The sequence below is a fragment of the Sminthopsis crassicaudata genome, chromosome 2 (genome assembly GCF_048593235.1).
Source record: "Sminthopsis crassicaudata isolate SCR6 chromosome 2, ASM4859323v1, whole genome shotgun sequence".
Taxonomy (NCBI): Eukaryota; Metazoa; Chordata; class Mammalia; order Dasyuromorphia; family Dasyuridae; genus Sminthopsis; species Sminthopsis crassicaudata.
Genome location: NC_133618.1, coordinates 586,284,841 through 586,311,823, shown reverse-complemented (window position 1 = coordinate 586,311,823; position 26,983 = coordinate 586,284,841). Strand labels below are relative to the sequence as shown.

The 26,983-nt window shown below is 37.9% G+C and overlaps 1 protein-coding gene and 1 long non-coding RNA gene across 6 annotated transcripts in view; one reads left to right on the top strand and one right to left on the bottom strand.

The window, feature by feature from the left end:
- The window catches only part of RBM20 (RNA binding motif protein 20), a 227,809-nt gene that overhangs the window by 10,266 nt on the left and 190,560 nt on the right, over positions 1-26,983 (bottom strand). For all 4 annotated transcript variants that reach the window (XM_074295574.1, XM_074295573.1, XM_074295571.1 and 1 more), the window contains exons 8-13: positions 19,428-19,507; positions 15,908-16,574; positions 10,278-10,367; positions 8,471-9,140; positions 5,954-6,088; positions 312-433 (exon numbers count right to left, since the gene is read on the bottom strand). In XM_074295574.1, coding sequence (XP_074151675.1) covers positions 312-433; positions 5,954-6,088; positions 8,471-9,140; positions 10,278-10,367; positions 15,908-16,574; positions 19,428-19,507 — 1,764 coding nt within the window. The remainder of the gene's footprint in view (positions 1-311; positions 434-5,953; positions 6,089-8,470; positions 9,141-10,277; positions 10,368-15,907; positions 16,575-19,427; positions 19,508-26,983) is intronic.
- On the top strand, positions 3,234-19,505 carry LOC141558419 (uncharacterized). 2 transcript variants are annotated; one of them, XR_012487047.1, is made up of 3 exons: positions 3,234-3,314; positions 18,390-18,466; positions 19,404-19,505. It is a non-coding gene; the product is annotated as an uncharacterized LOC141558419 (long non-coding RNA). The 2 variants fall into 2 exon arrangements; XR_012487048.1 differs by lacking the exon at positions 3,234-3,314 and adding an exon at positions 15,643-15,714.

Below are 26,983 nucleotides of genomic sequence, written 5' to 3'. Positions count from 1 at the left end.
GCCCCATTCCATTTCTGAGGAGAGGATGCCCCATTTCATTTCTGAGAAGAGGGTGGGTGCTCTATCCCATCTCTGGGAGAGGATACCCTATCCTACCTCAGAGGAGAGGATGTCCTATCCCCTCTGGATGTCCTACTGCCTCTGGGGAGAGGATCCTCTATCCTACTTCAGAGAGAGGATCCCCTACCACCTCAGGGGAGAGGATGTCTTATCAGGCCTCCAAAGAGAGGATGCTCTACCTTGCCTCTGGGGAGAGCCCAAGGCCCTGTAGCATAGAGAAAATAGCACCTCTCATAAAGCCTCTTTCTTACCTGCAGGTTTCTGTAGTGGATAGAACTTCGACAGTGGCTTGTCTTTGCTGTCTCCTCATTAGTGTAGAAAAGACCACACAACTTGCAATAAAACCCCGTCCTGGGCACCACAAACTCCACTCCTGTGCAAGAACAGGGAAGAGAAAACATTAGAAATATGGCCCACTCTTGTCTCCAGTACCTGGTTAGCCTTTGAGGACAAAGACTGACTTGGGCCTGGCCAGGGTCCTGCCTAGTTTTTGTATATCCCTAGGAAAAACAAAGATAATTCTTATTTGTATAATGTTTTTATGTTTGCATAGTATTTACTTTTGCATTCATCATTTTGCTTAATCCTCAGCCAGGAGTAAGAGATTCACTATCTCCATTTTATAAATGAAAAAATGAATCTCCAACAAGATATGATTTAACCAAAGTCACTCCCTTTAAGATATCATTTCTCATTCCCCTGACCTGATATGATCTCTCCCTTTACGTAATTCCCATAGTACTTTGTACCTCTCCCAAGGTCTTATCACTCCTTTCTTGGTATTATGGTCACTTGTGCTTTACCTTATCTTTCTTGACTAATTTGTAGGCTCACTGAGGGAAAGGATTGAGTCACATTTATTCCCTATAATGCCTATGCACTCTGCCTAAAAATAACTAGCATTTACAGAGCAGTTTAAATATTTGCATAACACATAAACATACATATCTATATACATATATATATACACACATATGCATATATACACATATATTTATAACATAATACATTTTCATTTATATTATACATTTTATCCTCAAAACAATCCTGAGAAGTGGTGCTATTATGACTCTCACTTTATAAATGAGGAAACCAAGGTAGCCTTTGGTTAAGTGCTCTGCCCAAGATATCACAGCGAATAAATATCCATGGCTGGATGTAAATTCAGGTCTTTCTGACTTTAGGTCCACAGTTCTTTCTACCCAAGTCTGAGAAAATTTAAGTGACTTGCCCAGAGTCATACAACAGGTAACTTGAGTACTCTATACATTCTGCCATTATGATTAGTAAATGGTAGAAAGACCTTTGGGTTCAGTTGGGAAGAATTGGGTTCTAATACATATATGACAGGAATTAAAAAATTATAAAGTACTATACAAATATAAAGGTTGGTAAACTCCCTAGAGCTTCTTTCATGGCTGTGGTTATTCCTTTTTCAGGAAAGAAAACCCTGCAATCATCAGAAGACACCTGTTTTTTCATCTCTACTATCTCTAACTGCTTTACCAATATTATCCAAAGAAATTCATGAATCATTTATTTTTCCTGCTCTTGGTGAAACCAGGTCTCCTGCAAAAGAATATAGAAATTATTATTTTTTTTTTAGTTTTTATTTACCAGGTCTTCTGGTATTAGGCAGGAAAAGTGATCCCAAATTAAAATGGCTCTAAGGCAGCTGTTACACAGCTATGCACAGCACACAAGTTATAGAAGGGCTTTTAAATGACTGTTGTCCTATACATCTAAGTGGGATCAGTATCAGTGTATCTCAGAGCCCCCAAAATAGCTAAGAATTCCAGGTCTGCAATTAGCAAGTAAATTTTTTTTCCACTTCAAAAATGGCACTTACTCTTTGGAGTCATATAGGAGATAGAAAATACTAGAGAGTAAAACATGTGCTTTTGACCTTCATGATTCTCTTCTGCAGAGATGGGGCATGGTAGATAGAACACTATGCGTGGGAGTCAAAAAAAAAAACCCCAAAACTTGTAAAAGTAGCTTGTGAATCACAGGTGCTATACAACAGTAGCTTTTGTTGCTATCACCATGCCCACTATTTTCTAGCTTTTTGCTGGGTCCTTTTTATCCTCCTCACCTTTGCTGACTTTGCCCTTTTCTCCTTTGGCAATCTAAGCTATACTTATGGTTTAATGTACTAAAATCTTCCTCTCTATCCCCAATATCAAGACTGTATTTTAACTAGCCCCCCATTTATATCCAGATTTCCTGTAGGCCATTTCAAAATCAGTTACATCCAAAAAGAATTCATTTTCTTCTCTAAATCATGTCCTACTCTGATTCCCTTACTTCTGACTGTATGACTAGCATTCATTCAGTCACCTATTTACAAAACCTTGCTGTTATCTTTGACTGTATTTTGGGCTGGTAACTGATTTCTAACTCTTAGTTTGGAGTCTGGGAACTGTTCAGCTGAATTGACTCCCCTTGGCATTTCCTGCTATTACCAAGGTCTCAACACAAACAGCTGTAGGCAGTACTGATAACACTCTTCCTAAGGAAAGCTTTTCTCTCAGGTGAGTCAGCTGAGAAATCACCCACTTGTGCACTAGGTCACCCAGAAAGACTGATTTTTCTCTCTTGTTTGTCCCTCTGTTTCTGTCTGTCTCTCTCTCATCTCCCTTCCACAGACCTTGCCACCCCCAATTACATAGGAAGCAATGATGTCCACATTTGTGCAACCCCAGATTCAGCTTTCGCCCCTAGGCTAGTAAGTGGCAGGTGACATTGATAAATTTGAGATATTTCTTCATTATTCTCTACAAAATTGTACTGAGCTCTTCCTCCAATGTCTGTTTGGGGCAGAAGGTATACATAGGAAAAGAAATCGGAATCTTCAAAAGCACATTCTATTGGAAAGACCTGAAACTTCATTTGTGGTACCACCCAGTTGGGTCCCAGAGGTGAGACGGCCTGAAGAGATAAGATGGGATGAGTCTACCATATCAAATATGCAATCATATCTAAACAAAAGGAGGGCTAGTTCAAAATAATACAATCCAAAACCATTTCAAATAGTCCCATGAGGTAGTGGTTCATACAAATATTACTATTTTTGTTTTGCAGATGATTTTGATGTTCTAAACTGCAGTCACCTGACCAAGTCACAAAGAGAACACACCATCAAACTCTCAGATTCTCCATTACTCTTCATTTACATACAGAAGCTACTTACTATAAATGTACCTTTCCTGCTCTGCCTCTTTTCAAGGGTTGTAAAAATCAAATGAGATAATGTAAGTAAAGTGATTTGTAGTTAAAGTTTTGTAATCTATAATTGCAAGAATATTCACTCCTGCCTCCTAGTCTACACTGAAACCATTTTCCCCAGCTCCCTTTCCTCCTCTTATCTGAGTCCTATGCTAAAGCTCAGCTCCAGGTTCAAGTTCTGGAAAGCCTTCCTGGCCAACCAAATTCACCTGGAGTTTTCCTTCAGGAATTCCTCCAGCATTTACTACTTACTGAGCACTTAGCCTGTTATAGTTAGTAAAACCTCCTGCAGCCTCCTGCCTCTACGTTCCACTGTCCGGATTGGTTTAGGGCTCATAGTGTCTACGTGGCCCCAGTTACCTAAGCAAGCTTTACTGTTTTGTTCCTACTTTGCCACGAGACACGTATACTCATCTCCTTTTCTACCTAGGAGCGGTAATGAAAATATCATTGGCATTATTTCTAGAAAAGCCATGCCCTTAGGCATGCCCTTGGCTCACTAACTACCCTTGTGACTTCCTTAAACAAAACTGCCCTCCTTGGCTATCACTCCACTAAAAAAGGAAGGACTGTCTCTTTTAGATTTGTATTCTTAGCACTTAGCACAATGCTTGGCACATATTGTGGTATCTGCTTAATAACTTTCTTTTTCTTTCTACTTCCTTCCTACCTGCCCGGGATTAGGTACTCTGTCTTACTTGTCCCCTACATTTATGTCTCCCAGGCTCCATGACTGGGTCTCCCCCAAAGGTGGTACTCATAAAACATTTGTTGATTTGTAGCACTCAGACAATGGGGTCCATTTTTAATGTTGTATAAGATAATTTATAGATAACTTCAGTCTATATATAACTCCCCTCATCAATCCTCACCCATCACCTGACAGGAGATAGTCTTACTAACCTTACATACCTATCAGTGCACCCGAGCTAAAATGCCTAATGGTATAAAGGGATTGAATAACTTAGCCCACTAGCCCAGCCCAACTGGGCCAGCACTTCTGAATGCTGAAATGGCCTGGAGGAGGAAGCGGAGGGAAAGGAAAAAAGCATGGGGTGTGGAAAATAGTCATACTATTTGCAATTCACTCTGCATAATTGAGAGTTGGCTGTAGGCATTATAGATGTAAACACGATTGCTTTGTGACGCATTGGAAAGGTCTAAAAAGAAGCTAAGTTAGCAATATACAAGGACATTATCATAATAAGAGCTAGCTATATATATGGGGCTTCTTTTGCTTCCATTTTCAGCCTCTATTAACTGCAATAATTAAAGCTGCATTTGCTGTCCAATAATAGCTCTTGAATGAAGGTAATTATATGTTAGTCATAGTAATAAAGCTGCTACCGAATTGAGAGTATGAGCATTTGGGAATTGAGCTTCTGCCTGCTAGGAAGAGCCACATTATGAGAGTTCCTCCTGGCATGCTTCAGCCATAGCTAGACTGACCAGCAAAATGGTGGAACCTTTTACCAATCCCCAATGTTTCTGCTTCGCTCTACTTTACTGGGAATCCAGGCCAGCTGGTTGCTGCTGTATTTCCCTGACATCATTAATCCCCAAGGAACAGGTGACTTTTCATACCACCTCACACAAGACTCTTACTCTTCTCTCTGCCTGTAAGTCATTTCATTTTTTCTGAGCCTGAATTTCCTCATCTGTCAAAATAACTATCAGATAATGGATGAGAAAGTGCTTTCAAAAATACAAGTGTTTTTGAATGTAAATCTGTGGTATTACTTCTTAACTTTTCACATACTCAAGTTTATTTTTTTGTCCTAGAGAAGACAAAAAACTTTCACACCATACAAAACTAGGCTTCAAACTAAAGTCCTTTAATGCCAGACTGACAGCTGGTAGCAAACTGACCTCTTTAAAGTGAGTAGAAACAGAAGATACAATCAGAATGGTATAAATGAGGGAAGAACAAAGCATTTTTAAAAGTATGGATCTTGCTGTGTTGGCCAGTCCCATCTTGACTAATCTGTCACCATTCTGCAGATAGTAAATGGAATAACTGTTTATTGCATTGATTAAAAAAAAAAAAAAAAAAACTTTTTTGTGATATGTTTCTGCCTGAAATGATACCAGAAACATTGTTCAAATATCATCAGATTTTAGGTCCTGAAAGGACCCTGGAGAAAATCTACTCCAGGCTCTCTCAGATGAGGAATGAGATCTAGAAAGACCTAATAGGAGACAGGATTAGAATCTAGATCCCTTGACACATACATAATCCAAATTCTTTCCATCATACCATGCTATCTCCTTCTAAAGAGGTAGTTCCTCAGCCTTCTCTCTGTGCATTTGGGAGATATCTGTTAGAAGTTTTTATCTTGCTTTCTTTACCAAAGCTGAAGATCTCTTTCCTGCCTTTACAAGATCTTTACAAGATTCACTTCCTTGGATTCCTTAGGAAGGAAAGCACTGAAATCTAAAAGGAGAGACCTAATAGCCCAGCCTCACAGAAGTTCTTAGCTTCTGGTAACTTGTTCCTATGAAGCATCTTCTCCATTATCCAGAGATGAAAAATGCAAGTGATGGTAAATGGCTGCCTTATAAACCTAGATTGTTGTCAAAGAAGGAATTGTTCCCTTTAGAGGTTAACCTGGAACTTTCAGCTCACTCGGTCACCTTCTAAGCAGAAGCTCTGCATGCAACCTACCAAGAGGAATGCTAAGTTCACTGAACACATCCTCTGGTTCCCAGGAAGGCAATGGATGGGGCTGTTTCGTCTCCATCTCATTATAGGCCAATGAGCTCATCTCCAGGGACTGGATTTCTGGGAATCTGGAATTTTCTGGAAAATATAAATGAAATTCACAGAATGAGAGATCTCTGCAATTCATTCATATCATATACACTGGGTGACCGACCAGTGGTCATGTGGGCTATTGAACCTGGCAAACGATTGCAGTTTGGAACCAAAGCACCTTAATTCAATTTCTCACCATGTTAAGACAATGGCATATACACTGAAATGTTGACATATCTTTTTATTCTGTATATCAAGGAGAGAGGGCTGTTTAAAGCTTTGGCTGGAGCAGTCTATTGGTATCAAATGATAGTCAACCACCCTTAGTATAATTCAGCATGGTCTGCCTTTTTGCAAGTATCCAATTCCCACATTTAATCTGGCAAGAAGGCAATGCCATTCTTGCCCTAAACCTGTCAAACGTTACTTCTTAAGATGAACTCTAAATGCTATATAAGATAATGAGTTAATCATGCCCAATACATGTTCAGACCTATGCTGACAAAGTAAAAGATGCCCAGGCAAAGGAAGGCGTTTCAGAAAGCCTGTCCTTCCTTTATTCTAGGCTGTGTCATGGGTTTTCTGAGGCTGCTCAATAGCAGTCTCCACAGAGATTCAAAATAGAACAGGTAGAAGCTGTCCGGATCACCCTGGGAACGGTTGGAGTGACCTTTAGAATACCTGGAATGCTGTGTTCTGACCTGGCACTTCTATTCCACCCAGAAGAGCAGAATCAGTTAGTGATGAATTTGAAGGATTTTTGTCCTTGGTTCTATTAGGACTATCTTCCTCCACACACTAAAGCTTCAGGTTAATCTTTGGGATGCTAACTGGCTGTTTTACAATGCATCTTTAGTTAGAATCACTATGAACATTTTAAGGAATAGTCTCTCTCTGCTCATTAGCTTCTAGTTTTTGTTTAGTCTGTCCTGAAGCTTATGACTTTGTACTGTGGGTAAAATGAGGTTCATTGTATTTTGAAACAAATTTATAGGGTCCAGGATAGTCATACTGAATCCATTACCTCATAGATCTTGCATCACTGATCTTAAGTTGGAATAACAATCAGGAATAACTAACATTTGGATAGTGCTTCCTATGTGCTAAGCAGTTTATTGATATTATCTAATTTGATTCTTACAACAACTCTTGAGAGGTAGGTGCTATAATTATCCTCATTTTAAAGATGAGGAAACTGAGGCAAATAGAAGTTTAAGTGGTTTGTGCCGTGTCCCACAGCCAGTGTTTGAGGCTGGATTTGAACTTAGAAGGGACTCAGAAGCCAAGTAGTTCAACCCTTTATTTGACATCCTAGAAAATTTAAATGATTTCCCAGGGGGAATCGGGGAAAACTAGGAGGGTATGTAATTTATCCCAAGTCACAAAGATCTGAAGTGGTCATGTTAGGATTCAAACTCGGCACATGTGATTCCAAGTCATTGTACTTACTATACTGCCTCCTTCTATAAAATCAAAGAATCACAGAATGTCAGAGCTTATAAGGAAGGACTAGTGGTTTAATCCATCTTTCTTCTTTTAGAGATGCTGAAACTAAAAGCTAGAAAACTTAAATGATTTATTAGATGGCAGATATGGGGCTCAAACCCAGTCTGCCTACTCCAAGTGCTCTCTCCACTGGGCTATCCTGGCCAGATGTGGGGGAAGATCACAGAACAAGGCCTGACTCACTTTCAACCCTAGAGGGCTATCATTCTGGGGTGGGCAACAAGAGGGGAAAAAAGAGCAAAAAATGGGGCAGTTAGGTGGCGCAGTGGATAGAGCACCAGCCCTGAAGCCAGGAAGTCAAATCTGGCCTCAGACACTTAACACTTCCTAACTGTGTGACCCTGGGCAAGTCACTTAACCCCAATTACCTCAGCAAGGGGAAAAAAATTTTAAAAAGAGCAAAAAAAAAAAAAAAAAAAATACCAATCCCTTGCAATGAGCACTATTTCCCCTTCCCCACACTCTTCTTCCATCCCTCTTTCCTTAAGTCCCTTGAGCAGTTCAGAAATAGTTGCCTCAGGATTACCCATGTGGACCTATGCCATGCAGACACAAGAGAGGCCAGGCTGTTAGTTGATCTACAGGAACTGTTGCTGTTTTTGCTGATAATCTAAACTAATTTTAGCAGGAGTTCATCTAGGCTCATGTGAATTCAAAGGAGACCATCCTGTCTGCTTATAACTCCCTGAAACTCATTGCCTCCTATCCTATTTCTTTTACACCATTTGTCTGAAAGCCTTGAACAGTTTTACTTGGCTTATGGAAGCTTTCTTCTATAAATGAATTACTTATAAGGCAGTCAATGCTATTAGGAATATTATTAGTCATGTTAATAGTAGCCTGCAAAACTCCTGTGTTATACCCTCTAGTTAGAAAGTCCATAAGTTAGCCCAGCAGCACAGAGAAAAAGTTAGTAGTTACCCTCAGTCAACATTTCTTGGCAAGCCTGGCTTTGGTTCGTGGTCTCTGTGTGGGAGCTGGGCTTCTCCTCTGGTTTGCTGCCTTCCTGTGTCCCATTTTTAGGGGATCCCATCAGCTTATAATCATCTAGGAAAAGACCAGACTGGCTACCCCCCTCCTCTGCCGGTTCCTGGGAAGACATTTTCTGGTATGTGGGGACTGGGTGAACATCTGAGGTTTCATCTCCCTTTCCTTCCTTCTTGTGGCAATCTGGATCTTTAGGAAAGCTGTCCTCCTCAGGCTCATCTGGCTTCTTCTCAGTGTCTAGATTTATGCTTGTCTGCCCTTCAAGCCCTATTTCATCAGAATGGCTCCTGGAGACAGCACTTTCTCTGTCCGACTCGAATCTGATTTCAGCAGCTTGGCCAACAGCAGCAGATTCGCCTGCCTCCTTGACTAATTCCTCATGATCAGTGTTCAGGTCTAAAGGGGTCATCCCACAGGAGGGGAATATTTCAGAGCAGGTTTTGTCCTTCTGCCCAACTGGCACAATCTCTTCCAGTTCTGTGATGTCTGGCTCCATGATAAAATCCTCCTCTTCCCCCACCTCGTCCACTGTAACGAGTTCTTCCATGTTGGTAGGGTACCAGCTCTCCCCTTCCACCTCACTTCCACTTTCCCAATCTTGTTCCTGTATAAAAACGTTGAATGTTGATCAGAAGATGGCTAACAAAATGACCTTAGCAGTCCAGAGACAGGCCAAAGTGCTCTAACCATGGCCACAGGGAATGCTCTAAACAGAGTGACCGACCAAGTGGTGTTCTAATTTGAACTGGAAAGAATTACTTGGTAATTCAGTAGCACTAAACCTCTCAAGCCCCACACTGCAGGCCATGCATTGCTTAAAGAGTGTTGTGTTTCCCTTGGTGTTTTGAAAAGCACATGGCTATATTCTGAATCCCTTAAATGCTACCTGAATTGAAAAAAGCCCCAAATGCTTCAATTATTAGGTTTAAAGTAACACATTTAACCTATTAAAATATCATAAACAAAATTATTAAAAAAAAACATTTCAACTTATCTGAATTATCTTTTTTGTGGAATGGGCATCAATTTGATAGCCATCTGGGTATAAAGCTATCAAAATTCTGCAAATACTTTCTCCCTCTATGGGCAAAAATGTACATGCATATTTCTCAGTTTTGACACCCACTAGAAACACTTTCTTAATGTTCCCGTAGAGCCCAAAGACTGAGAAAGCAGACCTAGGGGATCAGTTTTCTCCTGTCACAGATACTGATATCTTCCTCATCTGACAGCTTATGACTGGAAAGTTATGAAGCTGGACAGTTTCCAAGGACATATCTTTGTGCCTCAGAAGCAATAAACTGTGTATGTGTTTCGCTCTAATTATATAAAATAATCCATAGCATTACAAATGATGTCTGGGACTTCTGAGCTTATGATCTAGGTTCATTGTGGCCTCTGTTACTTGAAATTCTATTTTGGCAAGATGGTCTCTTAAATCTTACAGTATTTTTAGCACACATTTTCTCAATGATTACAGCCAAGTGTCAGGAGAAAACCTTCTCAAAGTCAAGGTTGCCTATGGGCATGTGTCTGTGCATGTATGTGCATGTGTGTACATGTGTGTTTGAAGGGAAGGAGGATATGAGCCAACTTCATTCAGGGAGAAAAAAATGGAATATTTGAAAATGGCTACTTAGCACCTTGTCACATTTCTAAATGGGGAAAAAGATCTTCACAATATTTTATCCGGCTTTGATACAAATCTGGGTAAACTGGTTATATCTCAGATGAGAGTTACCTTTTCTTTCCTTTCATTGACTGCATCAGAATCTTCTATTTTCATAAATTGGGTGCTTTCTTCCAAAACTTCCTGTTCTTCTTTCCCAAGCTTAGAGGTATAAAGATAGAACAAAATAAATAACATCAACAATGGACAGTGGGTGAGAGGAGAGACAAAAAAGGCAGTATAAATGTGAAATGAAAAACATCTTCAAGTTAAGTCTTCATTAACACATGAGGGGGTAGCACATGTGGACAGAGCAAGGCTAAATCAGGAGTTCTTCATAACCTGGAGTTCATGAATTCTTTTTTAAAAAAATACCTTGGGTTTCTTTTATTTCAGCATAATTATTTTTTATAATGCTATGAATTTTATTTTAAGAATTTAAACACATTATTTTGAGAAAAGGGAGCATAGGTTTTGTAAGAGCACCAAAGAAGTCTATGACAAACATATAAAAAGTTTAAAACTTCTAGCCCATTTTAAGGTATCCTTAGTAGGTCCAGGGTTGTTTAGTGAATTAAGATTCTACAGATGACTTCCTGATTCCAAGAACTATCATATAGCATAGTCAGGGTGACAAAGTGGCAGCCATCCATCTATATCCCACTTGCAAAACATTCTCTTCCCAATAACTATCCCCAGGATAATTACTCTGTACCACCAGTATCTTCTCCTCCTTTCTTCTTCCACTGTTACACATCTTATAGCAGCGATCTATCTCTGGTCTTTCTAATGAAAAATCCAAGCCTAGAGAAGAGGTCATCCTGAATCCCCCCATAACCAAGTCCACAAAATAGCTTCTCAAGATCCCAAGAACATTTTTCCAGGTCTACACATTTTGTCAACCTCTTAAGGGGAAACACTTTTCCAGTAACTCTTAGGTAAGGATATGTTCAGAATAAAAGACTCCAAAGATCATTTTTCAGTTCCCTGAACTGCTCCATCTTGGCACACAAATTAGGCATGGGAAAGAATTGGAGCCTGACTGGTATCCTCCCCTTGATACCTCCAAGCCCAACTTAGATTATGAGAGTCGATTTTTGCCTGAGGTCTTTGCTTCACGTTCCTGACACTTGATTTTGAACTGAACATTATTGGTGAAGAGTAGCTGATATGAAAGAAGCAGTGGAGGGGATTGATAATTACTGGAAGACAATTGCCAGGAGGAATTATTGGAAATGACCTTACATTTCTATATATAGAAATGTACAATGTTTGGATAATAAAATGAGTCAGTGATCTTAGTTCAAGAAAGAAAAATTTTCCCCATGGACATATAACAACAGAAGGGTATATCTTAATCAAAATAAAAAATTAGATAAAAAGCATGGTGGAATAGGATTCTCTACCCAAAAGATTTAATCATATGAAGAAGTCTGTGAATCACAAAGGGAAAGCACAGAAAAGAGTATTTGGTTGTAAAGATCAAGTTAAGAAACACAGAAACAATATTATCATGATACTGTTTTCCAGATAATAAAGACAAAAAGAAAAACTGAAAAATTCTAGAAAAAGATAACAGAATGATAGTCACGGAATGTCAGCAATCCAGATATTACTGATATGTTCTTTTGGGAAAAAACAAATCAGATTTGATAAATTTAATTGTTGATTTGTTTTGATGATAATTTCATTCTTTAAAAGATGGAAGAAGCGATGAAATGAATTACTATTCTGAATTTGATAGTGACCAATAACAAGGAACTGGCTGATGGAAAAATAATGGGAATCTGATATAAAAGTAGTCATGACATTTTAAAGCTCATGATATGGAAGTGTGGAAAATCTGTAGTTTAATGCTCACCCTAAATTCTAGGAGAACAGATTTTTAAAAAAATATCAGAGACATGAGAGATAGGATTCCTTGAGCTACAGATGATTTTGACTCATGAATGATATTAAGAAAGTGATTCCAAGAACAAATTTAAATGATTCTAATGAGGAAAAGGGAAAAGTTATTCAATGAAATTACAAATTAACCATCTGGATTTAAATAGATACATATAGATGATTAAAGCATGGTCCAGTAACCAAGTATAAATACAAATGTATGGTGAAAATTAAATCCAGAATGAGCAGAACCTTGTGATCGATACTAAGCACAACAAAAGAAACTAGTTAGGTTTTAGCAAGGTTATAGCTAAGAAGACCAAAGAGAACAGAAAGAGCTGTTCTTACATTTATGGTCGTGTGAACCTATGATGTGATGGGAATTAGTCACGTATTTGCCATAGGACCTGATTAGAAGTGTTTTCAGACTATAAACATTTCTCTCTTCATGTCTCGAGTCTTTTTCAGGGACAGAAACTGAAACATTTTGAAAGGAACATGGGTAACAAAAGGTACTCGCCTGGAAGTGGAACATAAAACTATTCTCTTGCCAAAAGGGTTAAAATAATAGTCTCATCTCTGTTTATTACTATCCTGGATAAGATATTCTTGATTTTAATAATAATAACAATAATGATATTTAGCATTTATGTAGAGTTTTACATTTTAGAAAGCACTTTACAAGTATTATTTTATGTCACAACAACCCTGGGAGGGTAAGTGTTATTATTATCTTATTTTTCTAGATAGAAAATGAAGTCAGAGAGTGAAGTGACTTGCTCAGGTTCATACAGTGTCTGAGGATATCTCAGTTCTTCCTGACTCCAAGTACATTGTTCTATCCACTGTGCAAACTAGCTTTCAGATGCTTATTTGTAACCTGTTGCTTAAAGGTCTATTGCTAAATATCACTAAGCCAACTTCGGATGCTCCTAAAAGAAACAAAAACTTCTCTGCATGTGCAATAGAAATTATTAAATTACTGGGAAACCTCTAAGATTAAATTTGCATATGTGTAGCTCAGAGCTCATTTTTAGATAGCATAATACTTTTGGGAGGATCCAGCCTCCCAAAAAAGTTTTTTGATCTTTTGCACCAAGATATGAACCCACAATTAACTGACCAATTATGCTTTGGGGATGTGTCAACAGCAAGGCAGTCATAAGCCTAGGATATGTGCTGGTTATGAGTGACTAGAGGACCTTCCAGTTATTGAGGTCTGAGGAGAGCCTGAAGGCAGAGATGAGGATGTTACAGATGATGTCTTCTGAATCCAGATCAGTCTTTTCAAAATAATTCCCTATTTTCCTTTGGGATGGGATGGCACATAGGCAACAGAATGTATGAAGGATCAATTATGTGAACCCCTAAAATCTACAGTCTGTAACCCTATTACAATATCTACTGTATTTTTACAAGGGGTTTCATAATTGATATACATGTATACATATATGTATGTATATATATATATTTAGTATGCAACTATATATGACTCACATGCCTGTTGAAATTTGCCTGAAGCTTTATTATATGATATTATGTAATGTTTGATCTGTCTCTACAAATTTTCCATGTATACTCATTATAGTTTGCAGAGGCTACAGATTTTTTTTTAAGCTTGAGGAGAGTATGTTGGGGCTATCAACCTTCGTCCTTGTGGCAGAGCTGAGAGTTGTATCTGCCTTTCCCCTTCTCCTTCAGATGTTTCTAGTGCTTTGTTGAGGTTTATCTGAGGCTCAGGGTAATTTGCATGGCCCAGCACAAATAACCAAAGAAATGATAAGTACTTAGAAAGGCAAATTGAAAAGGAAATTGAAAAAAGCAAAGTTTTCCTCCCACATCAGAAACTCAGCAGGAGTTACTGACCATTTTAGGGGCACACCTTAAGAAGTAGCATGCCAGTTGGAAGAGCACTTTACTTTGTATTCATAAGGCCTCAGTTTGAAATCTGCCTTCATTTACCAGTGACATGATCTTAGAAAAGTTATTTAAACTTCCTGGAGCTCCTCTGTTTTCTCATCTGTAAGATAAGACAGACCACATGACTTCCTTCTCTGAAACCATGATCTCATGATCCTTGCTGACTCTGAGGCAATGAAGACATATATGGAATTCAGAGATCCAACTCTGGGTGGGGGATCTTTGGTTGAGAGGACAAATCAGCAGGTATTTAGAGATATGGCCAGATGCCTCAGTGGCATCTTTGCCTTTTGTGGTAAAGGTGAGCTTAATGACAAATAAACTGAAAACATGCTAACCAGCTCAGAGACATGTGGACCCCAGCTATCTTTCTGTCAGAGTTATAATATATTCCTAAAGAAAGAAAAATCAATGATTGATGGAAAAAACTGGGGAGGGGGCAGGGAGGAGAGGCAGAGGCATAGGAAAGAAGTAAAACTTTGCATGGAATAAGAGACCAGAAAATACTGCCCTGCTCTCTCCCTGTGAACAAATATGTTAGGATGGAACTAGGATTTCTCTCACAATACCTAAAATCAAAGTTATGCTCAGTTCTGAAGCCCAGGTGACCCAGTTATTATCCATAAAAGATGAATTCAGATCTATTTTATTCCGGTTGAGGGAAGCAGTTCCAAAAACTCTTCAACCCTCTTTTGGCCAATCGACCTATACACAGGAAGGACTGTCTCTTGCAAAAAGTTATGGGAGGGATAAGTGAAGGTCAGGTTAGAAACAAAGTTATTCCTTCCCTAGAGATAGGACATGGATTGGTAAGGAAATATGCAGAAAGCTAACTGAAAGGTATTTTTATTAACTAGCTCTTTCTGAGCACCCACTTTTGGCACAGCCCAGGCCTGTGTATGGTAATTACAAAGGTCCAGAGCTCAGGGGAAATCAGCAGTGGATGCTGTTCCTCCACTTTAGTATGGAGGAGAAAACAGATTCTGAGCTGTCCTGAAGGAGAGTCACCAAAAATCAGCATAGAGGGTCAGAAGAAAGGGCCATTCCCACTGGCTTTGGAGAATGACTCCAAAGTAAGTGAGTGAGAATCAATTGTTTTCTGGTACCAGCTGGCAGAAGCCACCTTCCTGCCTGCTAGCTACTGCCACCCCTGGGCTTGGGAGCTGAGGTACATGAGAGGCCTTGGAGGATCACCTCGATTTTCAGTTCCCCAGAGATGCCTTTCTTGGTGCCATGCATATGTACAGTCCAAAGCCTCCGTGGTTATCAGGCCCATGGATCTATAATCTTATGGAATCTAGAGTGGGGTTCAAGTATGGGAAATGGGAAAATATACAAATTAAAGGGGGGGGAAAACCAATCATCTTCCTTATGTAAAAACTCCTCTGTACCCAGCCCCAGCCTTAGCTGGGCTCAAATCTCAGGCTTCAGGAGAGGTCCGTGGTTAGTCTATAAAGTGTGGAACTTCAAGACTTCCCCTTGACTCATTGTTTGAACTGAAGCTGCGCCACCTCAGCCCTTTGAGAATCTTGGATGAAAGGGGCCAGGTAATTGCCACGTCTTTTGAAAAGAGAAGTAAAACAGAACAAGCAATTAAGCGTGTCTAGGAAAACACACCAAGGCCAGGGGGGTGGACAATCATAATTCTGTGGGAGGCGGCCGCTTCTTTCCCTTACCTGCCTTTTCTGAGGAGCTGGGATGGGTGAGCACTTTGGGGGAGGGAGGGAAGATCTAATCTCACTTGGCAGAGTGTGTGGGTGCCTAACTCCACCCTGTACACAAAGGGCAGCAGATAAACTGCATCAAGCCAACCTGAGGTCCCCCCAGAGCCAAACACCTTTAGGAGCCAGGCTCTCTGGCTCCCCTCCTCTGCAGGGGGTGGGGAGGTGTATTACCTCAATCTCCGCCACTTTGCTCTCTCCTGCATCTGCTTCTTCCTCTGGACTTCTGTCTGATCTGGCAGCTTTATTTTTCTCACTCTGTTTGGCCTTGGCATTCTCTGAAGTCCTGTTGTCTCTGGGATCTAAGACATCCTCCTTCCCTGAGTCTTCACAGTAGACGTGTCTTTCCCTTAATCTAGGCTCTTCTTTTTTTTTGGACTTCAGAGGACTGTCCTGTTGCTGCTTGAGATACCTGTCGGGTTTGAGCTTGGGATCCTTTCGGTAATAGCCATCCTCCCGGCCTTTGTAGCCAGACAAAGAGTGAAGCGTGCTAGGGGAACTGGGCCGGATGTATTTATCTCTGTGTCCTCTCATTCCTTCAATCCGGCTGTCCAAGTCAATTTTGTCCAGTTGCCGTGGATAATGTTTCCGATCGTGAACCCAAGTGTCTGTCCTGTCCCTCTTGTCATCTCCATTTTCCCTCCAATGAGTCAGATCTCGTTCTTCCTCTCGCCTGGCATAGGGGGACTGATCCCAGGAATCCCTCCCATTGCCCCAATCTGCACGGGAAGGACATAGAGGGCTGTGGGAAGAGCTGCAGGAGGTGAAGCTGGTAGTGTGGGACCTTGGGGAGAGGGAGCGGCTCACTGGGCTTCGAGACCTGGGTCTCTCCGGACCGTATCTGTGAAGGAGAAAAGAGTGTGAGCCTGTAAATGAACACAAACACTGCTTCACACAGAGACAAGCCCATACAATCATGAACACTGACCAATGCACTGATACATGCACACCTATTATTAAACATGGAATATATGCATATGTAGTCAGACACAGATTCATATATACACTAGGTATGTGGCTCTTGGCAACTAACATCTCTGGGTCTCACTTCTCTCAGCTGTAAAATGAGGCAATTGGAATTAATCACCTCTGTGGTCTCTTCCAGTTCTAAATCCATCCTATTTGAATATGTGTGTATGTAGTATGTATAAGTGTGCATATATACACATATAATATATAGATAGGTACATATACATAGTGTATAATATATAAAATAATAAAGTATTATACACAAGTGTGTATATATAGGAATTTATGTGTGTATGCATAATATATATAAGTATATATGTGTATGCACATGTGATTTATATATTGGCCACATTATCTGTTTATATAATTTATATGATTACATATCCTTATTAGTTGTGCATGCATTTTACACCTATGTATATATATATATATATATATACACGTTGTATATAGAATTTATGTGTGTTTGTAATATACATGTATGTGTGTATGGACATATAATTTATATATTAGCTACATGTACCTATTTGATTTATGTGATTATATATTCTCATTTGGTGAGCATGCATGCATACATATACTTGTATATATATATATGAATCCATATATGTGCATAATATACATATAAGTATATATATGCATCTATAATTTTTATATTTCATTTATTATTTATTTTCTGACCACATGTATCTATTCATATTATTTATATATTCTTATTTGGTGTACCTTCACACACATGTGTTTGTGTGTATGTGTATATAAATGTATATATATATACACCAAAAGAGAGAAAAGCAATTAAATCTAATTGCCTCATTTTACAGGTGAGAAAACTAAGGCCCAAAGAGGTTCATACAGCTAATAAAGGATATAAAATTTGGTCTCTCTGATTCAAAGACCAGAGCTATCCAGTGCACCATACTGCCTCCCACACAACAAGGATATGCATTTATAGATATGCACAAATGCATATATACAATTATGTACAGAAACTAAAAAGCACACATATAAACATGGTCCTACACAAATACTTGATGATTAAATTAGACATTCTAACTATGTATCGATTGTAGCACTTAGATTATAGGTCTTATCAAGAAGCAGGCCTGCCTTTTCTTATCATACAATTGGATATGGCTCACAAAGACCATAGTTATGTTAACAGCCATCAGATCTCATATGTATCATGAGGGTTACCTGCCTGAACCAGTAGAAAGCCTGAGATTTAGAAACACAAGAGAGATTAGGGACGCTAAAGAGATCCATGTTATTCTGAGCATGACAAACAAACCACATTACATCAGGTCTCTCAATGCTGTTGCTGCCATTTTAATATTATAGTATGTTTATATCTGTGGTAAATTTTAATCCTGGCTTGACATATTGGCTTAAGGCAAACAGAATTAAAAAGATAAAATCTGTTGGGGGGAAAAAGTAATTCATTCCAAAGCCCAGCATGGATGTTTCCTGGATGACTCTTTCTGTTTTGTGTTCTCTACCTTCCCGTCCATTTGCATAAATAATTGAGTGTAGATTGTAGGCAGAAACCACTGGAACAAAAAAGCTTCTGAAGCTTTAAATGAAAATAGTCATGGTCCAAAAAGTCATATTAATAAGAAGTTCCTACCATTTCTTCCTACCAATGTTTTTGCATACAAAAATGACCGCAACTTTCCTATTTTCTTAGAGACTAAATTCATGCAAAGATCAGTCCTGAACTTAAAACGATCCTTTCATCAGATAACCAGAATGTTAATTCTAAAGGTGAGTACAATATATCAATATGCTGCCATTGAGAAACCTAAGGGTAAAATTGATACTGGGATGCATTTGTTCCTGGATGACAGAATATTATTTGGGGCATATTCTACTCTAACCATCAGTTAGCTGGGTGGCAGTAGCATAGCAAAAGGCTTCTTTCTAAAATCTTCAGAGGTATGACATGGAATTAAATGCTTACTAATAAAAGGAAAGTTTAGGAGAAGAAAACTTGCTCACATTTTTTTCTGCAGTGCACATGAAGGGATGTATTCCTACAAAAGTTACTGGGAAGAGGTCAAATAAGCTCCAGGATCTTAGTCAGATAATTGAATGACATCAGGACCAAAAGCCAACTCCTGAAGGGACTTGGAGAATGATCTATCTTAGAATTAGCTTATTTTCAATAAAATGTAGAACTGGCCAGAAGAGGAATGAATTGTTTAAATAATATTCTTACATTAGCAGTCCTTGGACTTACTTGTAGTTATTATTCATGAATTAACTTTCCCCTTGAAAATAAATTGTGCAAGCTGCATTTTGACCTAAGCTTATCTGGATCTTGGAGCTTTTAATACATGTTACTATAGCAGCCGTTTCAAGGTAAGGGATAATTGATAGAGCGTAGAGCATCAAATTCCAAATTGGGTTATATCTTTTATTAGGTAGGCCATGAGAGCAGATGGGAAGGATAATCTTCCTAGGCCCCAAAACAGTATTTATAAAACCCTGACTGACTAGCCATGATAAAAATGTTTTAGGGATCCTTTCCATGAACCAGTTTTCTCATGTTGGATGGGTGAGAAGGTAACAACAAGAACTCAACTTGATTTATAGTCAGGATATTCATTGCCTGGCTCAACTTCCCTTATGATGTAAAAATGTGTGAATTTTATAGACTGCTCAGAATTTGCTTTACACATGGCTCAATTCTGTTCCACAGATCCCCTGGCCAGATATGTCTTACCTGTCTGCTTCCCGGAATAAATCACGCTCCCTCTGAGAGTGGATGTCCTGGATGATGGCTGCAACATTTTTCCCAGGTTTCTAGGCAAAAATAATAATAATAATAATAATTATAATAATAAACCAACTTTAAATCAGTCTTGGCAATATCAGAATACAGGATGAAGTCATTCCCTGAAGATACTAAGAGAAAATACTCTGTACTTAAGAGAGGGAATGAAACGAAACCAAAGTAACATTTTCAAAGGCTACTGATAAGTGAACATATTAGAGCTAATATTAGCATTATCTACCAAGACAGAAAACAAAGCAGCACTAATACCACTATTGGGCTTATTAAATCCCAAAAGAGATTTAAAGACTAAGGGAAAGAACCTTCAGATACAAAATTACTTATGAAAGCACTTTTTTGTTTATTATGGTTTTTCAATAAACCAGAAAATAAGAAGGTACCCATCAGTTAGGGAACAGCTAAATAAATTGTATCATTTGAATATTATGGAGTAATATTTTTCTATAAGAAATCACAAAAGGGATGAATTCCAAGAAACATGAGAAGACATGTATGAATTGACACAGAAGGAAATGATCAGGAGAATAATTTGTACATTAACCACAATCCTGTAAAGAAAAACAATTTTCAAAGATTTAAGAAATCTGATTAATATACTGACAAAATATGATTCTGAGGACTGATTATGAAGCATTCTATCTACCTCCTGACAGAAAGAAGAAAGAATCAAGGTACAGAATGAGACATTTTTTTCAGACATATATCTATTTATTTTGCTGATTTGGCTTATTTGTCACAAGAGCAGTTTATTTGTATTGGGGAGAAAATATATAAGAGGAAGAATATTATTGATATGTCCCCCCAAAATATAAAAATAAAACAAAAGATGGTTATTAAAGCATTTAAGTGATTTCTTTTAATTAAAAAAGAAAATTTAATTTAAAAAAGGATATAACAGTAGAAAGTTAAGGGGGAGACAAGTAGGAGAGCTTTGAAATAAACTGAAATCATTATGTGTTTTAAAAGGCAAGCTTTAATTAATAGAACTTTATCTCAGATATAATCTTTTTCTTTTTATTGTATATTGTATACAGAAATGTTTATGTTAGTGGAGTTTGTCAATTTCAGGAAATGAAACATAAAAATTATTTTAAAAAATAAAATAAAGGCAGAATCTTAGGATTTGCTATTTGGAAATATGTTTATATTATTTCCTTGGTTACAGAATGTTAGATATAGTAGAGACTTTAGGGATCATCTGATTTAATCCTCATTTATGTTGTAGATTATGTAAATGGGACTCAGAGAGAATTGATTTTGCCCAAATTTACATAATTAGTTAGATTGGACCTAAAACTCAGATTTCTTGATATTCAAATTCTGGCCTTTTTTCACTAATGCTCAAAAGGCATAAAAATTAATGTTCTCAAAAAAATAATTCTAAGAAATACAGTCTTCTGATCATGAGAGATCATGATATAATGACATAAGCTCTTTTTCATAGACAGTCAAGCTCTTTTTAGAGAGAGCTCCCAGGACTAATCTTGATGTTAACCTCATGTGACTTCCCTATCCTCCACTTTTTTCCACAACTTGTCTCCCTTTTTCATTTTCTCCTTTAGCTCTTTCTTTATCTAATTCAACTCTCTGTTTATGAGTGAGGAAGAGAAAGGTGGGAAGGAAAGAAATAAAAGTTTTATGTAGTGCTTACTATGTGCTGTATACTATGCTAAGCATTTTTTTAACCAACATCTCATTTGATCCCTTCAACAACACTGTGGACTAGATGCTATTGTTATGCACTTTTCATAGTTGAGGAAAATGAGGCAAACAGATTAAATGACTTGCCAAGATTTCCCAGCTGGTTAGATTGAAACTAGAAAAATTAGTCTCTGTCCCTTGATGTTCAAGCCCTTGATTTTTCCACTAATTGTTAAAAGCTCCCCCACCAAAAAAAGGTTGCAAAAAAGTCTCCCAAATAAGAAATCAATTTGACTCTGCCAGAATTTTTGCTGCTTACCAAAAACAGTTCCATCTTTCCACTGCAAGTTCTTTCTACTATTCCAAGGAAGAGGTTGAGAGCTGGCAATTGGGTCAGTACTCAGAGAAAACAGGAGAAGGCAGAAGGAAAGTGAAGAAAAAGTTGAAGTGATCAAGAAGGGAGAATGGGTTAGGACTGCCTCCAAGCTTCAACCATATTGGGACCAGTATCATCTTTTCACTAGCTTAAACTCAACTCCTTTTTGCCCTTCAGAGTAGGAGCTTGATAAATGCTTATTCCCTCCCCCTTCTTCATTGAGAAGGTCCCTAAGTGTGTAGCTGGCCTTACTTACAGAGGGAACTTTAATCTTTCCCCACTGTTTACAGCATCCTCTAGTGGCTGTCTGAAAATCTCAAGTACTGACAAGGGCCCAGCAATTTCCCAGAAAAAGATTCCCCAGATCCCCAGGGTCAAAGAATTCTGTTTGGTGATACCCTCCTGGACTAGAAGATGATTTTCTTGGATTAAAAAAAAATCCTTTTTTCTGTTCTCAAAAAAAGGATAGTTTTCTCAATCATTAAACTCAAAAGCCATGATGATATTTGGGTGAGATTGAATGGGGAAAAAGAATAGACTTGATAGCTACTTTCCTGAGTTAATGAAAGCTGAATAAGATAAAATGCCTGTTTAATTTCTTCCTCCTTCCTGGGGGTGAACTGTCAATAGAAATGTTTTAATTTTTTTCTTTTCAAAGACAGGATAGTATATAGTTGAAAAAAAATGAGTTGAAAGCAAGAAATCTGATCCCAAATGAACTCTTCCTAGTCATGAGATCCTATACAAATCACTTCAGTTTTTAAAGTCTCAGTTTCCTTCCCCTATAAAAGAAGATAATAATACCTTCTTTGGGGTCATGATGAACATACAAAGAAATGATGAAGGTAAAAATACCTTAAGATAAACAAGTGATAAGATATGTTAGTAATTTTTCCTAAAGGGGAAGTTGAGGCTGGTGGATCGTTTGAGTTCAGAAATTCTGAATTGCAATAGGGCTGAAGCTATCAGGTGTTTGCATTAAACCCAGCACAATTATGGTGAGCCCCTGGGACCTGAAGGTTACTAGGTTGCCTAAAAGGTAAAAACAAGATAAGGTGAGAAACTGAGTGTGCCAAAACTTCCCTGCCAATCAGTATTAGGACCTAGCCAGAGAGTGCCTCTGGCACTGCCAGCCTGGCTGACCTGTGGAGATCTGAATTGAAAAAATACCACATACAATCAAATAAATGTGACATGGTAGAGGTAAAAGAAATGAATGGGATAAGAGATTATACTACAGATCATATGGATTACAAGAACAATTAGATAAAGGGTTTAGTAAACATATCACAAATGTTGTCCTGAAGCATGAAGAAGAAATGAGGCACTGAGACTATCTGTATTTTATTGGGATTAATTTTCTGCCAAAAGCTGAGCAGTTCATAATTTTAAATTTGCCTTATCATTTTAGTTTTTTTTAAAAAATAAAAAGAAAATAAGCAGGGAAATTGTTAGTCTGGACTTAATAGGAGATAGAAACTATTTGTTGAAGTATAAATAATGAAATCTTTGGGGACAAGTGACCACTTCCTCTTAGAACTTGGGATAGAGGAAGAGAAAGCCAAATATAGGCATGTTAGATTTTGGGAAAATGGATTGCAAAGATTTTTAGAGAAAGGACAGATAGAATGCAATAAGCCTAAAATAGGTGGCAGCTAAGTGGTGTAGTGGACAGAGCACTATCAGAAAGATTCAGCTTCCTGAGTTTAGACCTGACCGGAGACACTTAGTAGGTGTGTATGCATGATCTCGGACAAGTCAAGTGATGGTTTTGACTCAGTTTTCCTATCTTTAAAATGAATCGGAGAAGGAAATGGCAAACTACTCTAATATCTTTCCCAAGAAAACTCCAAGTGGGTCACAAAGAGACTGACAGGACTGAAAACTACCTGAATAACAATGACTTAAAATACTTCAAAGCAAATAAATTCAAGAGAGATTGAAACTTATCAAGAAGAAATTATGAAGAAAAGAAAGAAAAAATTTTGAAGTGGCTTCTTAAGGAGCTCATCAATCACCTCAGATTTTTCAAAAGAAGGAAATATAGAGAGTTAAGGATAATTATAAAAGAGGAATATGGTCCTCCAATAGATCCTTAAAATTCAGAATGAACTCATAATCAAATGAGACTAGTAGTGATTGCTAAGGAAAGTAAAAAAGGGTTTTAAAACCTGTGGTGGGGGTAAGAAGAAAATTAAAGCATGGATCCAGTCATTCATGAAGAATGAAACTATGATTATCAATAGTTTGATAACTACTAAACTCAACTCACATTCTCTCTGTCTGTTTGTCTCTCTTTTTCTCCTGCCCCCACATTCCAGGAGAATTATCTGTAGACTGAGAAACATAGAAGAAACATTTTATTTGAAAACTATGATAAATTAAGAGAAAAGACAAATACAAAGTATCTTCAATGGGTTTAAGTCACCAGTCCCAAAAGAATTTAGATCCTAGATATTTGTGATTATTAAGATGCTGCTGGTAATATGTCAAAGAACTTGGAGAACCATAGATATCCTTGAATAGAAAAAAAGCTACTTTTGTAGACTAGTAAGCTTGTCCTTAATTTCTGGAGAAATTCTAGAATTTATTATTAAATAGGTGGTTTATAGTATTTCAAAAAAGAATAGAGATCAACAAAATGGTTTCAACAAGAAGAGATCATGCCAGATCATTTCTAATTTTGATGGAATTATGAGGTGAAGAGAATTCTGAGGATATAGTATATTTATATTTCAGCAAAGCATGTGACAAAAATCGATCAATATATTTTTGGACAAGAAAGGGAGGTGTGTAGGATGGCCTATGAGGAGATGGGTTAAATAATAGATTCAGACCTAGGGGAATGTTCGCAACCAAAAAATAGTCACCAATGATGTCATGTCAACTTGGAGAGATGTCTTTAGTTGAATACTAATGAAATATCTTAGAGTGCTGTTCAATATTTTAATTAATAAATTAGATAAAGGCAAAATGGCATTCTTGTCAAATATGCAGGTAAGATAGAGTTGGGAGGGAGAGCTAACAAAATAAGTGAGAGTCAGGATATTTTGAAAAGTTAGAACAATGGGCTTAATCTAATAATATAGAATTTATAGGGATAAGTGGGAAGTTGTATCCTGAGGTTCAAAAAATTAATTTCAGAAGTACAGGATGGGGAAGGTGTGGCTAGAAAACATTTCCTGTGAAAAATATGAAGGTTTTCATAGAGTATAAGCTTAATAGAAATCAACAGTGTGATATGGTAACTGAAAAATCAATTGCTACATTAGATTTCATTGAGGAAGTTGATACCTCCACTGTTTTCTGCTCTGGTTACACCCAATAGGAACCCTATGTTCCAGTCTGGGAGTCAAATTTTAGGCTGTTGACAAGCCAGAGTATATCCAGAAGAGAACAGTCAGAATGATGAAACGATTACAGATCATGACAGATGTGAATCACTTAACAGTACTGGGATGTTTAGCCTGGAGAAGACCAAGGTCAAAAGATACCTGTCTTCAAATATATTGAATGACTGTCATGTGGAAAAAATTAATCTTGGTTTGCTTGACTTCAAGGACAGAATTAGGACAAAGATATAGAAGTTTCTTGATTTTTCAGCTTGTTGGATGTGAGGAAAAACTTCCTAACAGAACTTTCCAAAGATAGAATGGGGGAAAGGGCACGTAGGATAGGAATGAGTTTCCCTATTTCCATACTGTAGATTTCCATATTGAATTTAGAGAATAACTTGTCAGAGAAGATATCAAAGTAATTGTTGGACTTGAAAGTCTCTGAGATTCATTCCATCTTTGAGGTTGCATTGAAGTAATTATTTGTCCTCCAAAGCCTTCCTTAACTTCTTATATAGCTAAAGCATGGCCAGGAGAAATCTGACAGAGAGGAGAGACTTTTGAGGAAAGAGAGAATCATAAGCACTGTTTGACCTTTATTTTATGACCCAGGGAATGCTGAATCTCTTAATCATGTTGCTAAAGGTCAAAAAAGACAGATGATTTTGAAGCTCTTCCTGGCCCAGGGAACAAGAAGATGTTATACTTACCAGCTACATGAAACAAAGCTATACAATATAAAACTATAAGCACTATTTCATATGTGCTTATTCTAAGACAAAATAGAGAGAGATTCATGTGGTTTCAAGACCTTGGCAGAATAATCCCTCAAAGGATACAGGCTCTAAGGAAATGCAAATAGATAAAGTTTGAAATGCTTGGAGGCTTAATCCCCATACTAGGTCATCGAGGTCTTAGGCCCAGTCCTGGCTCTAACCATCTGGCCCTGTTACCTGGGATAGACTGTATAACCCTTACTTTATCCACATACAGAATGAAGATAAATATCTTATAGCTACCTATGATCTGGAGACCCAGGAGGGCCGTACTTGCAAAAAGCTGGGGAGGTATTGTTGCAAGGCTCCAAGGTGCTTTGCATGATTTACAAAAGCTACACAAATGCCATTTATTATTACTAAGGCCATAGGGTAGCACAGAGCACCTCAGAAATGGATGCTCTCATAATCTTCTCATTCTTTCTATTGCTGTTTTCATATCTCTGCATTTAATTTATACTGCTTCCCTTCCTGGAATGCTCTCATCTTCTAAGCCACCCAATCAAATCTTCCCCAGATTTCCAGGCCCTGCTCAAATCCCTCCCCTTTCATGAAACTTTCCCATCCTACTTTAAGCCACTGTGATTCTTCCCTTCTCTGAACTCAGAATAGTCTTACTGGTTAAATCCTCCTAGATTTCTGTCTTATCTCTCCAGTTTTACTGTAAGCTACTAAGAATTTTTTATACCTATTTATTTGTTTGTTGTGGATTTTTTTCAATTAACAAGTATCATTTATTCTCTTCTTTCTCCCCACCTAGCCATGGGGAAAAAAACAACAACAAAAACAAAACCCTTGTAACAAATATGCATAGTCATACAAAATAAATTCCCACACTGACCTTGCCCAAGAATGTATGACTCATTTTGTATCTCATGTCATAGAGGCAACAAGGTGGCACAGTAGATAAAATCCTAATTTTAGAGATAGAAAGGTCAGACTTCAAAACCTACTTGGATTCTCACTATCGGGTGGCCTTATATAAGTCAATGAACCTTTTAGCTTTACTTTCCTATCTGTAAAATGGGCATGATAATGACATCTTATAGTGTTAGATTAATTAGAAAATGCTATAATCTTCAGAACTATAGCTTCTGGTTCTTTTGTGCCCCATTCACACTATTATAATAATAGTTAGCAGTTACAGAGTGTTTACTCTGTACCAGGCACTGTGCTAACTAAGCACATAACAATTATATAATGATGTTGATGATGAAATCATAATAACTGATATTATATAGCACTTACCATGTATTGGATTAAGTGCTTTATAAATCTTATCTCATTTGATCCTCATAACAATCCTGGGAGACAGGTGCTACTATTATTCCCATTTCACAGATGATAAAATTGAGG